Here is a 17,671-nt window from a genome sequence, read left to right as displayed (position 1 = left end):
GCCTACTGCAATCACTTGTACAAACTGAATAATAAAACAAGTTTAAATGGGTACATTTTCTATAAATATTAGTCTTCTTTTCTGACATAGCCTACTCCAGTTCTTGTTAAAACACATGATGTTTTATTAACAAGGTTCGGGAGGAACACGTTCAGATAATTAACACAAGTGGAGAGCACTCAGCAATCAATGGTAAGAGGTGTATATATACTCAGCAGTCTCACCTCATTCCATTGACAGTTTGCAGCATCCCTCCACCACCCCTTCTCCACGCTTCTAGTCCTAAACACTTACATACGGGGGGAGTACTCTGGGTTCGGGCCGAACTCCGAGCTCGGTGCCCTCCCTCCGGACAGCACGCCAAATACACATTAAACTTTACCCCTTCATTATATGTAAGTGTGAACTCGTGAAGCAAATTCTGTGCATTTTGGGCACTTTTTTTGTGAAACCCTATTTAGGCTATTTTGTCCATCAAAAGTGTGCTTTCCCTTTAATTGAGCGTGAGCAGTGCAGCAAATAGACTCGGCGCCGAAACACGCGCTTCACTGTTCGCGACGCTGCTGCTTGACGCTCATGCGCTGCTCCTGCTCCCGTTGTGAATGCACTCATTGATTAACATGCACGGCGAAAAAAAATACGCGCTTGCGGTCTGAACGGTTTCCTACATGTGCGTTCCGTGTGCACGTGTGATGCTGATGTTGCGCCCGAGTGCATTTGACCGGCATAAAATCGGCATTTGTCAGACTGACCGGCCGGTCGCCGGTCACGGCCGATCACGTGAAAATCGACCAATTCCGGTCACCAGCCGATCAATCGGTGCATCTCTAGAAATTTCTATTCAATAAAGAATCCTGAAACAAACATATCACGGTTTCCACAAAAATATGAAGCAGCACAACTGTTTTCAACATCAATAATAAGAAATGTTTCTTGAGCATCAAATCAGCATATTAGAATGATTTCTGAAGGATCATGTGACGAGTAATGATGCTGAAAATTCAGCTTTGCATCACAGAGAGAAATTACATTTTAAAATGTATTCAAATAGAAAACAGTTATTTTAAATTGTAATGATATTTCACCTCAAATGTATAAAATCAGCCTTGGTGATCATAAGAGACTTCTGTAAATACATTATAAAGTCTAAACGTTTGAATTGTAGTGTACCTCAAAATGTCTTGAATATCTTTAAAAAAACAAAAATCACCGTTAGTCCAATGGCTGACACTACTACTACACCGACCGCTCTAGTTTACTTTCTTCCATGACTCTATTTAATGATTCCTTTCATTCTCAGACTAGACACTCAAGAGCTCGTACACTCTACTGGAACTAGGAGTTCAGGGCAAAACAAAGCGCATCCATCCGAAGTCACTCACTCCCTCTTGCACTCTACGGCCTATTTATATAACCACTTTACAGTAGAGCGTCCAGCAGGGATCAATTTATAGCTTCCTTTGCTCAACCTTTGCTCCTTAATTTACTTACTCAGCTGCCTCTAGAAAGTGGCGGAGTTTGAAGGTGTGAGTTCTGACTCCGATGATGAAAAAGGCAAAAAGTCACATCTAACATGTCAACACAATTAATTAAAGCGCATACAAGCAGCACACGTGCGCACCGAGAACGCAACAAGTGTGTACAATTCATGCACACCCCGCCGTCTCACACCGCCAGGAGGCAAAACATAAACAGCTCATAATAGAAAGCAGGATCGACCGCCACATATGGTGCTAGAGGCCTGTATGTCAGGAAATGAGCCTTATAAAACATTAGGCTTCAATCATACATCTGGCAGAATTCCTTCACAACTCGTTTCTTTGTCACAGATGATCTTTAAATGGCGTGAAGTTCAAGTCAAGCTTCCAAATAAGTTTACTTTAAGATAAGTCCCTAGTTGCTTCTCATTGGTCAGAACACAGCCAATCACAGACCTGCGCAGAGGCTGAAATCTGCATTCCACAAAGAAGAGACAAGACAGAGGTGATAAAGAACAGCCACCAATCTTTCCATTGCAGTTACTGCAAACTGGACTTTTTATGGACAATGTATTCGGTGGCTGATTAGAAAGGATGTACATATATATATTTAAGTTTAATTTAATTTAAAGGTGCATTATGTAATATTGACAGCTAGTGGTTGAAATGGTACTTCAGTCCAAATTCAAAATATTGGAGAGAGTTGTTTCCCCCGCCGCCTCCTGCTCAGACTCGACACTCACACTGGTTGCCAGATTGAAGACACACAACAGGAACGAGCGCGATTTACAATGGAAGTTTATGAGTTGATTTATTTGGGTTTTAATATGCCTCTCATAGAGCTTTTTAGATGGATGCTGAGGCTTTTAGGTTGGGTAGAATCTGCGATCTCTGACCCAGTTCATTTGCTGGCTTCCGTTGCAACGATACGCTGTGTTTTCCGCCAACTGGTAACCCCTGGGTGTCGAAATACTACTGGGTAAATCGAATGTGTGGGGGATCACACAGACCAAAACAAAAACAGACATTCCGACACGAACACACATTTCAAAGTAAAATAACTGGCTGTAGCGTTGTTTTTCGGAGAAACAAGTATGTGAACTTGGCATGTTTCCTAAATCTCAGATTCGAGTCCTTAAGTCCTCAAATCTCAAGTCTGTTGTCAATTCTGATGTGAACATATTTTAATTAGAATTACTTTAGACAAACCCTAAACCAAACCAACAGAAAATGTTGTGCATTTTCAGAATAAAAATTGTAACTTGCTTTTTTTATGAATTTCTCTAAATAAGTACATTCCTAGATTCACTTAAAAGGGTTGTCAGATTTATAGAACTTCTAATATTTTAAATATTTTAATATTTTAGAAATATTAAAAATTTTCCACAAACTCCGCATTTAGGTTTTACCTTTACAACCTGGCCTGATAACACATGCACGTCGACAGCATATCTGAGGGATGTGAGAGTTTTGTCCTTTTCATTGTCATGTGTGATGAGCAGACTTAAACGGTTGTGTGTTTCAAGGGCTGTTTTTGCGACAATGATTTTGATTTTTTGTGGATATTTTTTTACGTTTATCAAAAGTACACAATTAAGAGGCTTAAAAGAACACAATGATTTCCGATTATGCACCCTCTCACAGATGTGCTTACAGGATCAAATTCCTGCTATAAAGACAGCAAAGAAGTTTACTCTGAACCATTGTGCGTACCTCTTTGGGTGAGAGGATCGAGATGTAGTCTTCGTAGATCAAACGTGTCTTCTCCTCGATGGCACTCTTGTTGATCTCCTTCTTCAGGTCTTCGCAGGCCAGCCAGAAGAGCATGTTCTCCTCGCTGTACTCCGTCCGCAGGAACTCACGGAACTTGTTCCGCCCTGCCGGGTTCTTCATCAGCTTATCGAAAGACTGTGCCCACAGTTTAATCTCCTCCATCGTCGGTTTGGGGCTGAGAGACAGAGAGAGAGACATTGGGTACATTCGCATCCCTAATAAACATAATAATCCATGATGACTTGGTTAAGAGAAAGAGTTCAACCCTCATGATAAATAAGTATATGGGATTGCAGGGATTAAAGTGAAAAAAATTCTTCTGACTGAAATTTTTTTTTTAGGCCGTCATATTCCTTTAACTTTTTAAATAGTCGAGACCAATAGCGTTTTAAGGGGAGACGTTTTAAACCGCTTTTAAATTGCCAGTAGGCGTATTTTAAAAGCTATATTTTAATCTATGAAAATCAGGCATGGAACATACTAATATAATTAATAATTTGCATATATATATATATGCAAATTATAACACGTTTACACAAAATTTGTTAACACACAAATAAGTTACTTTTCCCCTTTACTTAACATAAATTGTAAGAATATGACTAATAGTAAAGACTAGTACTAATAAATACAGTGCTATGCATAAGTTTAGACACCCATGCTAAAGTTGACTAAAAAGAGGAATAAAAAATCATCTTTTGGAAACTGAACTTAATGCCTTAATTTAAAAAATTAGGAAAAATCCAACCTTTAAGGACACCAATTTTCTTTGTGAATGAATAATGTATCGTAAATAAATAAATGTTCTTCCTTAAAATACAGGGTGCATAAGTTTGGACACCCCTATGTTAAATTCCCATAGAGGCAGGCAGATTTTTATTTTTAAGTATTTTTTTTATTTATTTTTTAGGATACTATGAATCCTGATAAAGTTCCCTTGGCCTTTGGAATTAAAATAGCCCCACATCATCACATAGCATTCACCATACCTAGAGATACTTTCCATAAGATCATCTCTCAATGCAAATCAAACTAGCTATTAGGCTAACTGAAATACAACCATGCCAATCTCTAGGTATGGTGAAGGCTATGTGATGATGTGGGGCTACTTTAATTCCAAAGGCCAAGGGAACTTTATCAGGATGCATAGTATCCAGGATCCATGAAGTAACTGGCCTTTAAAAATAAAAATCTGCCTGCCTCTATGGGAATTTAACATAGGGGTGTCCAAACTTATGCACCCTGTATTTTAAGGAAGAACATTTATTTATTTACGATACATTATTTATTCACAAAGAAAATTGGTGTCCTTTAAGGTTGGATTTTTCCTAATTTTTCAAATTAAGGCATTAAGTTCAGTTTCCAAAAGATGATTTTTTATTCCTCTTTTTAGTCAACTTTAGCATGGGTGTCTAAACTTATGCATAGCACTGTAAACATTAGGCCTAGGCTAAAGCTATTAAATAGCAGTCCCAAACTAGTTTGTGTTAATACAATGTTGGTATGAGCCACTACAGTCATTTAAAAATATAAAAAATAACACTAAGAAAAATAGTGGCATTTTGGGGTTAATATGGAAACGACAGTTACCATGGTGAATACACAATATTAACAATAACTGTTAATGAAACATGGAAACTGGTGAATAGAATGAGAATCATACCTGCATTACTTTTATTTCGTGTAATTTACAACGTAACGGCGTTGCACGCTCGTAGTTTCTTTTGCACTTGATCAGTGAAGCAATACAGCGCGCGCCGCTGAATTTGCGCGTGCAATTGAGTGTGCGCTACGAGAACAGGATAACGGCTGACAGGACAAGAAAGTCCGTTTTTCTGAGGTGAAAAACTTTATTTCAGCGTACACTTATGTCACTGCCTGCCTGGTAGTTCCTATTGTGCTGGGTTTTCTGAAGTAGTCATGATTCGCCTCTCATAACATAACATGCTCTAAACACGCACGCAGTGTGGAAAAGGAGGAGCGGAGGCGCGGGGAGCAAGGATCACAGCGCAAATTTGAACTATATCGATGTGATATGGTCTAATTCCATATCGCATTTAAAAAATATATCGATATATTTTTTATATCGATATCGCCCAGCCCTACCTGCATTATAAGTGTGTCACTGAAATATAGTTCTACCTCAGCGCTCAGCTGTAGCCTGACATGCACTTTCCGTGAGCGGTAATTGAAAACCCGGAGTGGACTATGAGCGAAGTGATTACAGAGTGCTTAGAGTGGAGAGAGGAACGTGCTTTTGCTCCACTCCAGGCTTTGATCACATCCCCCTCAGCAGGGTGAATACACCTCGTCTTTCCTTAATTTAAGACCTATTCAAACTAAAATTAAGATATTTATTACACTATTTGAGAAATGAAAGCCTATTTACGGCCTTAAAATTATGAAAAGTGAATTTAAGACTTTAAGGACAGACTGGAACCCGCAATGACGGAAATCCGTCATAGACTTGCTGCAATTAACGGAAATCCGTCGTAGCGACGGAGAACTTTAATCCCTGGGATTGTATGTCTATGGCAATGTATAACTAACTGTGAGTATGTGTTCTCACCAAGTTTCACATGGAAAGGGCTCCAGCTTTGTCTCCTGGGTTTTCCTCCGCCCCCGCTTGTCATCTTCACTCCTAACAGTGAGACTAGAAGGTGGTAAAACGGCATTGAGAAATAACAGCAGTGCCTAAACAAAACAACACAACCTACACGCATACAACACACTCACATTCAACATGCAAGGCCCTTCAACTTCATGGTCAGGTAAATTCATGTGAGCCAAGAGGATTTTTTATTTTCTGATATGATTGTGAACTTTGTCTCAGGTTTCTCTAGTCACACCATATGGCTTTGAATCACTAAAAAGAACCAGTTCCTAAGAGTCATTTGTTTGGGGAATCGATCGGATTACATTGTCTGATTTAAATTACTAAAAAGAACTGGTTCATAAGAGTAAATTGTTCAGGAACAAGTAAGACTACACTGGTCGCACCAGATTGTTTTGAATCAGTAAATATAACCGCTTAATAAGAGTCATTTAAGGAATGAGTTGGAGTACAAATCATTCAAAAGAACCTGTTCATGAGAGTAATTTGTTTGGGACAACACTGGTCATGGTTTATGGCTTTGAATTGCTAATAATAACTGGTTAATAAGGGTCATGCATTTGGTAATCGGTCGGACTATGGTCATTGCACTGTACAAATTTGAAACACTGAAAAAAAAAAAAATAATAATAATAATAATAATAATAGGTTAATTAATGTCATTCGTTTGGGAATCAGTTTGACTACACTGGACTCACTGTATGGTTTTGGATCACAAAAACAAACAAAAAATATTCTTAAGAGTCATTCATTTGGTAATCGTTGGATTACACTGGTTGTATGGCTTTAAATCACTGAAAAGAACCAGTTCAAAAGAGTCGTGTTGTATTTTGAGTCACTAAAAAGCACCGGTTCATTTGAGTAATTCATTCGGGAATCAGTTGGACTACACTAGTCACACTGGATTCTTTTGCATCTCTAAAAATAACTGGTTCATTAGAGTTATTAGTTAATGAATCGACTGGCCCACACTGGTTGCACTATGGTTTTGAATCACTGAATCAAGAACTGAAACATAAAAGTTATTTGTTCGGAAATCATCGGACTACACTGGCCGCACTGTATGGCTTTGAAACGCTAAAAAGAACCAGTTCATAAGAGTCATTCAATTGGCATCGGTTTCTGAAGTATCTACAGAAGCAGCTCTAATGAAGCTCTGTCATTAAGAGGACATCAGAGTTTGGACCTTAACTATCTCTACTAACGGCTATGTGAAAATGGCAAGCTTGAACAATGAGTGCGATTATTTTCTCCAACCACGTTTATTCTAAACTTTTGTTGGTCACAGAACTTGTTTTCTGCAATAATCTAAAAGCCAATGGAAAAATCCTATTGGGTTTTTGTTGAGGGAAGCAGGGTGATGCTAACTTCCAGTTAGCCTACAAAATTGCGTCCTGAAGGAGAATATAATCTCTGTGAAGGAATGGATGTGGAATGTAAGACTAGCAGCGTTGATGAGTGGAATGTACCATGTGGAGAGTGGGTCGTACCATGAGCAGCTACAGCAGCAGCACCAGCAGAAGCAGCAGGTGTTGGGTTTCTGTGAGGGGGAGGGATGCTGGGCACGGCTGGGGGACGTCTCGCTCCGCGTCATCGGAGACTCGCGGTCTGCCGGGACAGGGCCTGTGTACTGAGACATACTAGAGTAAATACCAAACCCTGTGCAGAAACACACACACAATGGAAACCCTCTACATCGGATGACTTGAGTTTGGAAATTATCATGCACGTGGTCATGAGGTCATAATCAGTCCATCTAAACAACCCCACATAATCATAATCTTCTAACAAACAGAGGTGAGTGGTGAAGCACTACATTTACATGTACATTTTTTTAAATGTATTTGTAAGAGTAGGCTTTACTGGCCATACTTGTACTCAAGTTAATTTTTAATTACAGAAATGTACTTTTACTTTGCTACATTCAGTGATGTTCCTCCCATTAATGTTAAATAATAATGAATATATAGTTTTTAATAGTTTATATTATGTACAGGCTACGCTACATGTTCTGAATGCGTAAGCATCAACTGCTCACTTTTGAGCTGGCTCAGTTCTGGAATATAGGGCCAAGGAGAGGAAAGAAGAGTTTGTGTCGATGGAGGCAAGGCACCCATGGCCTTACATTCAATCAATCGATCTTCTCACTCCAAGCAGCTATTTAATGCAATGCCTGCTATGTGCACCATACAAGTTATCTCTGCATACAAGAATTTCAGCTCTAACACATGGCGGTAAGTGTCACGACGATGCCTATTATAGTAGGGGTGTGAATCCTCACTAGTCTCACGATTCAATACCATTACCATTATCATGTCAACGATTCGATTCGAAATCACAAAGCATTACGATGCGTTGCAATATTACTGGACATGGCTACATTTTCATTAATGAATACAAGCAGCGTATGTGGCGAATGACGTCAGAGAAATGCCAGTAAGCTATAACGGCTATAGTCGATTATGGTCTATTACTGCATCTATGCAGAATTTGCATGTCCGCATCGCAATGCATCATAGAAACAATTAATTTCATATTATATTATAATTTTGTAGCTATGGGAACTTTATTTAAAAAAAAAAAAATATATATATATATATAAACATTTGGTTTTTCTTCTGTTTTTACATGTAATCAATTTCTGATATATGATCTAGCACCAGCGATAATAAATGTCAGCTCTAGAAACAACATACATTTAAATGTTTATTCCAATATCTGCACATTTTATACCTATTTAAATTATCTAAATAATGCAAACTGAGCAGCATTTATGACATCTTGCAATCACACACAGCGCCCTAACTTCTATCCAGTTATGTGCTTGATGAGTGCCTTTTCCGCCCCTGTCGCAAAGGTAACGCAGGCAGAACTTGCCAAACTGTTGGTCAATTTTGTTTGTGAAGACAACCAACCATTTTATGTCATGGAATTACCTTTATTTTTTTTTTAATTATAGAAACCTTGCAACCTCAGTGCATAGTCATGACAAGGAAAACATTACGCCACAAAATACAGGAGGCATTCGAAAATATGAAAAGTGCACTCGTCAAGAAATGAAATGATGTTGATTATGTCTTTACTACAGCAGAATGCTGGTCAGCCAGGCAGTGTAGTTACTTAGAGGTCACCTGCCTTTGGATTGCCAAAACATCTTTAGAGAGATCATGTGAAAGAAGACTCCATCCTTGAAGATAAAGATGAAAGTGAATTGGAGGTGGAGTACTACCAAGATGTATTCACTATTTTGAATGAGGACTCAGGCCTGGAATACCAACTTCCCAGACGTCAGAAGTAGGGATGCACCGAAATGAAAATTCTTGGCCGAAACCGAAAACCGAAAAAGAGGAAACCAAGGCCGAAAACCGAAACACCAAAAGAAATTATGCCAATTATTAGTACCATTGCATTTATGGCTATGACTGTGTACTAACTTGACTAAAATCAAGGCATTGCAATTGCATAAATTAATATTAAAGTTTCAAAGAATAAATCAATTATAAATTATGCAAATATTTATTTAGCACATTGCAACAATGCACAGAATAAAATAAAATTCAAACTAAAATGTTTAACTTGACCCCACTCATGTGTACATTAAATAATGCCTACTGGCCCGCAGAAAGGTTTTAAATGTTAAATGTTAAATGTTCTCTCATAAAAACAAAGTGCATTTAGGTCAAGTGCATTTAAAAAATGTATCTGTAGGACTACTACAAGAAAGTGCATTCAGAACAAGTGAACTATATGTTATTACTATATGCCCATGGACGTGAGTTGCAACAACATTAAACAGCTCCTGAGCTGGTAAACACACCTCTGAGAAATGTCGTCTGCTCGGCATGACATAACGGGGCTCAATGTGCTCGATCAGCCTACGAAATCCCACATCTTTTGTGTAATGCCCTTTGCCTCGACACCATCACTGGGAAACTTCCTTGCCTTTTCAAAAACGTCCGCCACAGACGGAGTGGGCGTGCTCGGAGGCGTTTTCCTTTTCTGTGCCGCGTTCCTCTCATATTCAGCGTAGCGATCGGAATGTTTGGATTTTAGGTGATAAATTAAACCCGACGTGGAGAAAGTCTTTGCAGATGGTCCCCTCTTGAAATTTCGGCATTACATGTTTCGCAAATCGCTGTCCGTGGGTCTTTCTCAGATATACTGAAATACGTCCACACCGCAGACATGTTGCTTCAGACAAGCACGTGCAGGTCGCGGTTTCTGTTTGCGTCATCACAACATTTCGGCCGTTGTGCATGGCATGCCATCTTCTCAGTCTTATTAGTGTTGATGCCACAGCAGCAGAGGCTGGAAACTATACGTACTAGAGACTGTCACGGTCAGCATTTGCAAAATGTGTAGTAAAACAAGCAGGTCAGTGTAACTGTCTGGTCTGCAGCACGCGCAACGAGACGGAATAGGAACTCCGAAATATTCTTTATTTAAACTTTATAACACACAGGGAAACGCAGGAGAAATCGCAAACCAATAAACAAATACAAGAACCGACAAGGGACTGAACATAACAGGAGGTTTAAATACAAGACGAGCATAATGACTACCAGGTGATTATTATTCATAACCATAGAATCAAATGAGGAGATAATCAGTAACCAAGGAAACCGGGAACTAAACAGAGCGGGACAACAGGAACTAAGGAAGCAGAACAGAATATCAAAATAGAAGACCACAATTGTGACAGTCAGCCTTGGCTTTTGAACCCTGAGTGTAAATTTCAGTTCCTGCATGTCAATCAGACCCGCTGGAACTCACTGGTCCTTGCTGTAGAAAGGGTGGTGTGCATCCAGAAAGAACAAGGAGAACAAGGAATTTGAAATGTATGCACGGCATTAAAGATAAAAACGTAAGTTGTAAGACATGTTAGCATTTAAAAGATATTGTAATGTTTATAGTGTTAGTGTGTGTGTGTGGTTGTGTGTGTGTACTCTATAATTACACAGCAAAACTACAATATCATTATTGTTGTTATTATTATTATTAGCTATTTGTGTTTTTTTTGTGCAGGCTGAATCCAGCTGAAATGGGATTTTTGGCTGAGTACACTGCTGTAATGAAGCCTGTTGCAATGGCCCTCAAATACTCCAAGGGGAATCATCTGTCCTGCTGCCAACTCTTTACTAACTGCTGAACAAGCTGAAGAGGCTGGAGTCAACCTGTAAAGTCTGTAAACCCCTCCTTAAGGCCCTAAAAGAAGGAATCCTGAAACGTCTTGGAAAGGTCATGGAGGAACCAGAGCTGATTCAGAAAAATTCAGAACCTCCTGGATAAAAGAGCATCTTGAGAACTGGTAATACTTCTACGTGTGTCAATTCAAAAGTCTTTTTTGTTTGTTTGTTTCCTTCAGAACACCAAGCACAACCCAGGCAGCGTCATTCATTCGGGAAGAGCAGAAGGTACAGGGAAGGCTTCCTTTATTGACCAGGTCTGTACATTTCGAAAGGAGCACGAGAAAATGTTGGCTGATGTGGGCAAACAACTCAGACCTGGTATTGTGGTTCAGCACCCTGCACACTGTGTATTTCATTGAATAGACTACCCTGGGAGGATGCTACTGAGGAAGCAAATAAGAGGAAGAGGTTTCGGTACACAGAGATGACAGCGGATGCTCAGCAAAAAGGATGGAAAGCATTGGTCCGTCCGGTAGAGATTGGCTGCAGGGGCTTTGTGGCAACATCGACCATCAGGCTGTGGAAAGAGCTGGGAATCCACGGCCAAGCCGTGCACCAGACCATCAAAGAAACAGCAACTACTGTAGAACGCTGCAGTCAGTGGCTTTTGGATCAGGCGTGAAGACCCCAGTTGGGCCCCAAGATGATGGGGACACATACCCGGGCCTGATCTTTTCAGTCATGCAGGACTCCTGCGCACAGCTAAAAGATCAATACTGAAGTGTATATGCCTTGCGAGCCAATTATGGTTGAAATTCAACAGTAAAATTCAGTAAGACAAGCAAACACACACACACTACACACTCTCTCTCTAATAAAGACAGTCAACTATAAAAAAATATGAGGTGTGTGATTTTGCATTGAAAAAGAAGGGAAAAGAAGAAGAGTGTTAGGCCATTGTGATACATCACATGATATGGGATTAGTTTGATTTCTGCCACCACAAGCATACACAGAGACCAGATTAACCAGAGAGAAACCCCAATAAACAACTGTATAAACAGAGGCATTTGAAAACGATGACATGTTTAGTCATGTGACGCATATTGTACCGATATGTTTATACCGGTATTGTGCCTGTTATAGCCTAAGGGTGCTTCTTACATTACTGTATAACTATGAACTGTGACTATGAACTGTGTATACTGTGAACTTATAAACTCAAAAAAACACACTTTTTACACTCATTAGTTTAATCTGTCGACTAACAAGGTGGATGTACATATACTGCACATCAGATAACTTTTTTTTTTTGAAAGTCATGAAAATGACCACCATATCTCTGATGTATTGAGTTTACCAGCAGTCTGTGGTACAAATTACATTGTATGGTTTGATTGCAGGAAATAAAAATGGGGGCAGTTGTGGCCACGGTTTGCAGTGTGTGTTCATTACTCACTACTCCTAATGTGTGTGCACTAACCTGGATGGGTTAAATGCAGAGGACAAATTCTGAGTATGGGTTACCATACTTGGCCTTCACATTTCAAGCAAGCAAGCAAGAATCTTTTTTTCTTCTTTTTTTTTTTTAAATGCCAGAGAGACCATTAGACCATTTCCTTTATTTTGGAAATTTCCTAAGGTACATTTGTTTTGAGAGAAAACAGAATGTTATTTACATAAAGAAGCTAGGATTGCAGTAAATCTTGTAGAAGTTGATGTGATTTTTAATGTTTCTTGATGAATCCAGTCTTTATATTGGATTTGATTGTTAATTATATGAATTATTGGATTTAATTCGTTTATTATATTCATTGAGTCAATTGGAATGATTTTTTTTTTTTTTTTACAATTTAAACGTTAAACATATTTTGAATTTATATTAAAACATATTTGGAAATCTAAAATTAAAATCTTGAAAGCAATACAAACCATGGAACTGTTGAAAATGTACAAAGTTTTTATGTGATTATTTTTGTTGATTTCTAATATTTCTATATATCCCAGACATGCTAGGTAGGTTATATGCACACTTCTGTGTACAATACACATGGTTCTAAAAAAATTGGATTAAAACGGATGACTTTGTCAGACTAATGTCATTGCTAACTGTTTATGCATCCTAAATATATTAAATTAAAAATGTATATATATTCTCACAGTTTTCAGTACTTAACAAAGTTTGCCTGGAAATGGCACACGAGTGCATTACAATAAATGTGATTTCTCTGCTTTTATCAAACTGAGAGACAAGTCAATGGTTTTCTGTGGTAATCGACAGCATGAACCAGTATCGAACACGGAACATTCCTTTAAAGTGGAACAGAGAGTGGGGTGGTGTGTTTAAACTCTCCTCTCCTCCCCCATATGACCTTCTCAATTCAGAGGTTATTTTTAATTCACTAAAAGGACTAAGCCATAATTCTTTTCCAATTACATTTGGGCCAGCTGTCCTAAATAGAGAGGCCCTATCCCACTGCATACCGAACATCTCTAATGCCATCACAATAGACACACAAACATACTGTACATGTGTGTATGTGTGTGTTTGTTGAGAAAGAGAACCACACAGCATTAAAACAAAAGGCTTTTGTGTTGTTTGATGACAACTTCAGAGAGCACGGTCATATTCACATGCATGGAGAGCGTTTTAAAATCAAAACTTCCATACACACAGACACACAACCACTCCACAGTTTCAGAAACTTCCACAGCCTCTGGCAAAACCAACAACAAACCCTTGAGTGTCTCTAGAAGACTGAGTGCCAGCCTGGGAGTGAAGAAAAACTGTTCACTGTAATGAGGAAACCAAAGTTAAAGCAACAAGAGGAAGTGTGCATGAGGGTGACAGCGAAGTAGAACTTCATACCCAAAATGGCAGCAAATGTCTACCTTGATGGAAGAAACCAGGAGTATGGAGCCTTTTGAGGCAGGTTGTCCCCTCATGATATCAACCATGTCGAGATGCAACTGTCCCATATGAGACACTTTCATTTTATAAATCAATCACAAATGCACCTGCGAATAAAGTATTTCTAAAATGGCATCTAGTAAATAAAAACAAAGGGGTTTTCGCAGCAATGCCATAGAGCATTTTTTTTTGTGTTCCCCCCAAAAGAAAAACTTTCAGTGAACAGTTCTTAAAAGGAACCCTAACCCTAACCCATTTTTTATTTATTTTTCCTTAGTGTTAAAAGAACATCTAAATAATCTAAACAACCTTGTTCTACTATAAATAACCTTTTGTGCAATGAAAAGTTTCTATGGATGTGAATGGTTCTTCATGGAATCACAGATTCCAAAAATAACCTTTATTTTTAAGAGTGTGTAATGCCTCATCCACGCTACTAGGTGTCAGTATACAAAACTACCGTTACAAATAAGTGACAGAGGAACTGAATCCTATTCTAAATATTAAAATTCTGTCAGGTAACTGATAAATGGTCAATATTATAGTTGTGATGATACGGTAGCATCGGCAAATCTTTTCTTCCGTATTATGACATACCGTATATTAGAGCATAACAGATTCTCAAAAAAGAAACTTGGTTCAATACATCAGTTGTTGATTAGATGGAGGCAGAACGGAATGTAAGCTTGCAGACGACTGGAGAAGTCCGACATATGTTACCAGAGACAAGTTTCACTGGAAGCTCGAATTATGACAATTTGATTAAAATTTATATGGACATTTAAAAAACACATTAAAATTGTTCACTATACGATCAATAACATGCATTTAGGAAACAGATCGGATGAACCGAATTTAAAATTCTTCACTATTTTTGTCGAAATAAAAATAAAATAAAATAAAAACACGATAAACTTGAATAAATTATTTGAAATGCAAGTAAATTTAGGCATTATAATGTACAGTGTGAAAATAATTATAAACTTTTAGATCTGCTGAAGAGTAATAATTTTACATGTAACAAAAAAAGAAAAAAAGGTCGGAAAAGTTCATCTAAAAGTAAAAACAGAGGAAATAAATAGAAATTCTAATATCGACCAACTTGGTACCAGTATTCCATGTATCCATGTAATGCACATTTAAGATATTAGTCAAATGTGTTATCTTTATTAGTCCACCAAGCAAAACAAGTTACCAGGCAGCTACAATGAACTATATCTTGTGTTTTCTCTTCCCTGAGCCTTTGACAGGCTGTAAAAAAGGCAGGAGGAGACGTCCCCTCAACACCTACTCGCTCACTGTTTTACTTTCCTGGCTTTCATTTTATTTTCCACAAAGTTTTCACAACTTCTCTCCTCATTCCCTCTCGTGCGTGAAATTCTCTCTACTGTAAAGATGGTTGCAGCCGCTTGAGGTATTTTTAGCTATTGGCAGACCCCCATTCACCCTCCCCTCTCAAGCTTTCTTTTTCTTTGCTGGCGAGCTATTTTCTGCACTGGGGTCAATGGTGGCCAGAAATTTTGACAACACACTCCACACTTCACAAATACTGTCGAAAGCAAACAAGGTATAAATCCTCCCCCGTCCCTACATTCTCACAGCGCGTGGTGTTGTACTTCCCTCCGGAGATTCTGTCTGTATTAAACGCCTCTCCTGTTTGCTTTTTTTTTAGCATTGCACAATGACAGTCTCAAATGAGGTCCTGTGAACATTTGTGTTTTTGTTTAGTCTGCGTCTTTTTTCTTTTCTTCTTCTTTTTTTTAAAAGGCTTGAAAGATTACACAGGGATTTAACACATATACACAACTGCGTTAAGCACCGCAGAATGAACGGCATGTTAACCATAACATGCTTCGAAGGGGTCTACTTTATGATTCTGCAAAATATGAAGAGGCAAATGTGTGTGTGGGTCCAGAGCTGAGACAAAGTGGAAGCTCAGTCCTTTCTAATCTTGTTAACCCTCCCTCCAATCCTGTTAGGAGGGATTTGGGCAAGTTTTGGCAACCCCAAATACCATCCCATTTGACCCACAGTGAGAGGGAGCAATACACAACGCAAGAAAGACAGCGAGTAGATGTGAGAGAAGAACTTATCTTCTGGGTGTCTCTTGAGATACAAATCTCAATGCAGACATCACGAAACATGCTGCAAAAATATTCCTCCTGGGTAACTGGATGCCAGTTCTTGTCGGTGGCTGTGCTAAAGCATTTTAATAAATGAACAAGCACATGGGGGCAAATGTGTTCAGTCATGTGATCCAACCAAAATTCAGTAAAACATGTATAAAAAACATAAAACATATAATGGAGAGTACCCCTGCAAAGCCTTATGACTGTGTGTTGAGGTCAACAAGTCTCTTAAAGTATTAGATAGTTTGACCAATAGAGAATCAAAGACAACGATAGCTTGTTATAAAATATGGTGCAATTAGCTAAAAACCTAATTTTATTTTTGAAATAATTTTTGGAAGTAATGATCAACATGTACAAATTAAATAAATAGTGCTTTATGTTTCTCAGGTAAGTCTTACAGTATTCAGGTACAGAAATTGAATTATCAATTATTATGTAAAATTACACTGCATTGTCTTCACTGTATAAATTAGATATAATTAATATTTTGTGCAGCTACAAAAGTGATTTTCCTTTGTATGTCGTTGTTTGATTAACATTAATGACACAGCAGGTATATTAGGCTGCTGTCACTTTAAGACCAAATGCACGGATCCAATATAATGATACGCATCCGTTGTCTTTCTCAATTGTTTACGTTCACATAAGCCATAAGTGACTGTGTTTACAAGCATTCTCACCGAGATGAGTATTTTTGACATAATTATGCGTGGGGCCATCCTTAAAAATATTTTGGTTTGCAGTAACAGCAAAAAAAAAAGAAAAAAAGTATATATTTTTTCATAAAAAAAAAAAAAATCAGGGTCGGTGGGGGGGTGGGATGACATTTTCACCTATGTCTAAGGGCTGTTTACACCAGGCCACTTCATGCGTTTTCTCAGATCGGATTGCAATCTGATTTATCAAAACGATTCCATTTACACCTGGTTACATAGGCTAAATGTGTGTTGTTTTTTTGCGGATATAAATCCGATCTTCAATTACCGCTATATGTAGATTTAATGGAGTGCACGTCACCGAAAGCAACAGTTATGACTACATTATTTTATTGATCATCAGCTAAAATTTCTAAATCAAAGCCCGCAATAAGAGAAAGCGGAAACAGCCCTGGTAAGATCATTTCGTTTCTTTACATTTAATGATGATGATTGTGTGTTAAGCGTCAGTGACTTACTTTCACTTTGATTTGCGATAGTTTGCACGTTGATGCTCAGCTTCTCATCTGCGGCAATGCGTGTTGCAGTAGCGTCGTCATATCTGACTAAAACATGACATATAGCCTATAACACACTCTCGCATGTTTATTTTTTAATAAACCATATTAAACAACATATAAAAATGAAATAATCTTTAGAGTAAAGCCGCAGCCATCATTACCAAGCGCGAACCATTGACAGTGAATGAAACGAAGCAAACTTAGCTTGCAGGCAGTAGTGTGACATGCGTTAACGGTTAACCAATGGTGTAAACATAATCATAGATGACGCGCCACAGGTTTTTATTTAAAAGAAAGAACGTAGCTTATGTTCGTATGTAGGTCTAGGCAATTTATATTCACAATACTTAATAACTAATATTATTTTATTGCATTTGTATTAGTTGTTTGAAGAGTTAACGCAAGTTTACAACCGGCA

General features: G+C 38.3%; 1 protein-coding gene across 7 annotated transcripts in view; it reads right to left on the bottom strand.

Annotated features, from left to right (window-relative positions):
• The window catches only part of rgs19 (regulator of G protein signaling 19), a 44,980-nt gene that overhangs the window by 6,515 nt on the left and 20,794 nt on the right, over positions 1-17,671 (bottom strand). For 5 of the 7 annotated variants that reach the window (XM_084427385.1, XM_084427386.1, XM_084427388.1 and 2 more), the window contains 3 exons: positions 7,356-7,495; positions 5,821-5,904; positions 3,192-3,426 (listed from right to left, as the gene is read on the bottom strand). In XM_084427385.1, the coding sequence (XP_084283511.1) occupies positions 3,192-3,426; positions 5,821-5,904; positions 7,356-7,495 (459 nt within the window). The remainder of the gene's footprint in view (positions 1-3,191; positions 3,427-5,820; positions 5,905-7,355; positions 7,496-17,671) is intronic. The other 2 variants (XM_084427390.1, XM_084427387.1) reach the window with 1 other exon arrangement.

Source organism: Rutilus rutilus, assembly GCF_951802725.1.
Source record: "Rutilus rutilus genome assembly, chromosome: 13".
NCBI lineage: Eukaryota > Metazoa > Chordata > Actinopteri > Cypriniformes > Leuciscidae > Rutilus > Rutilus rutilus.
This window is presented reverse-complemented; position numbering and strand designations above follow the sequence as displayed.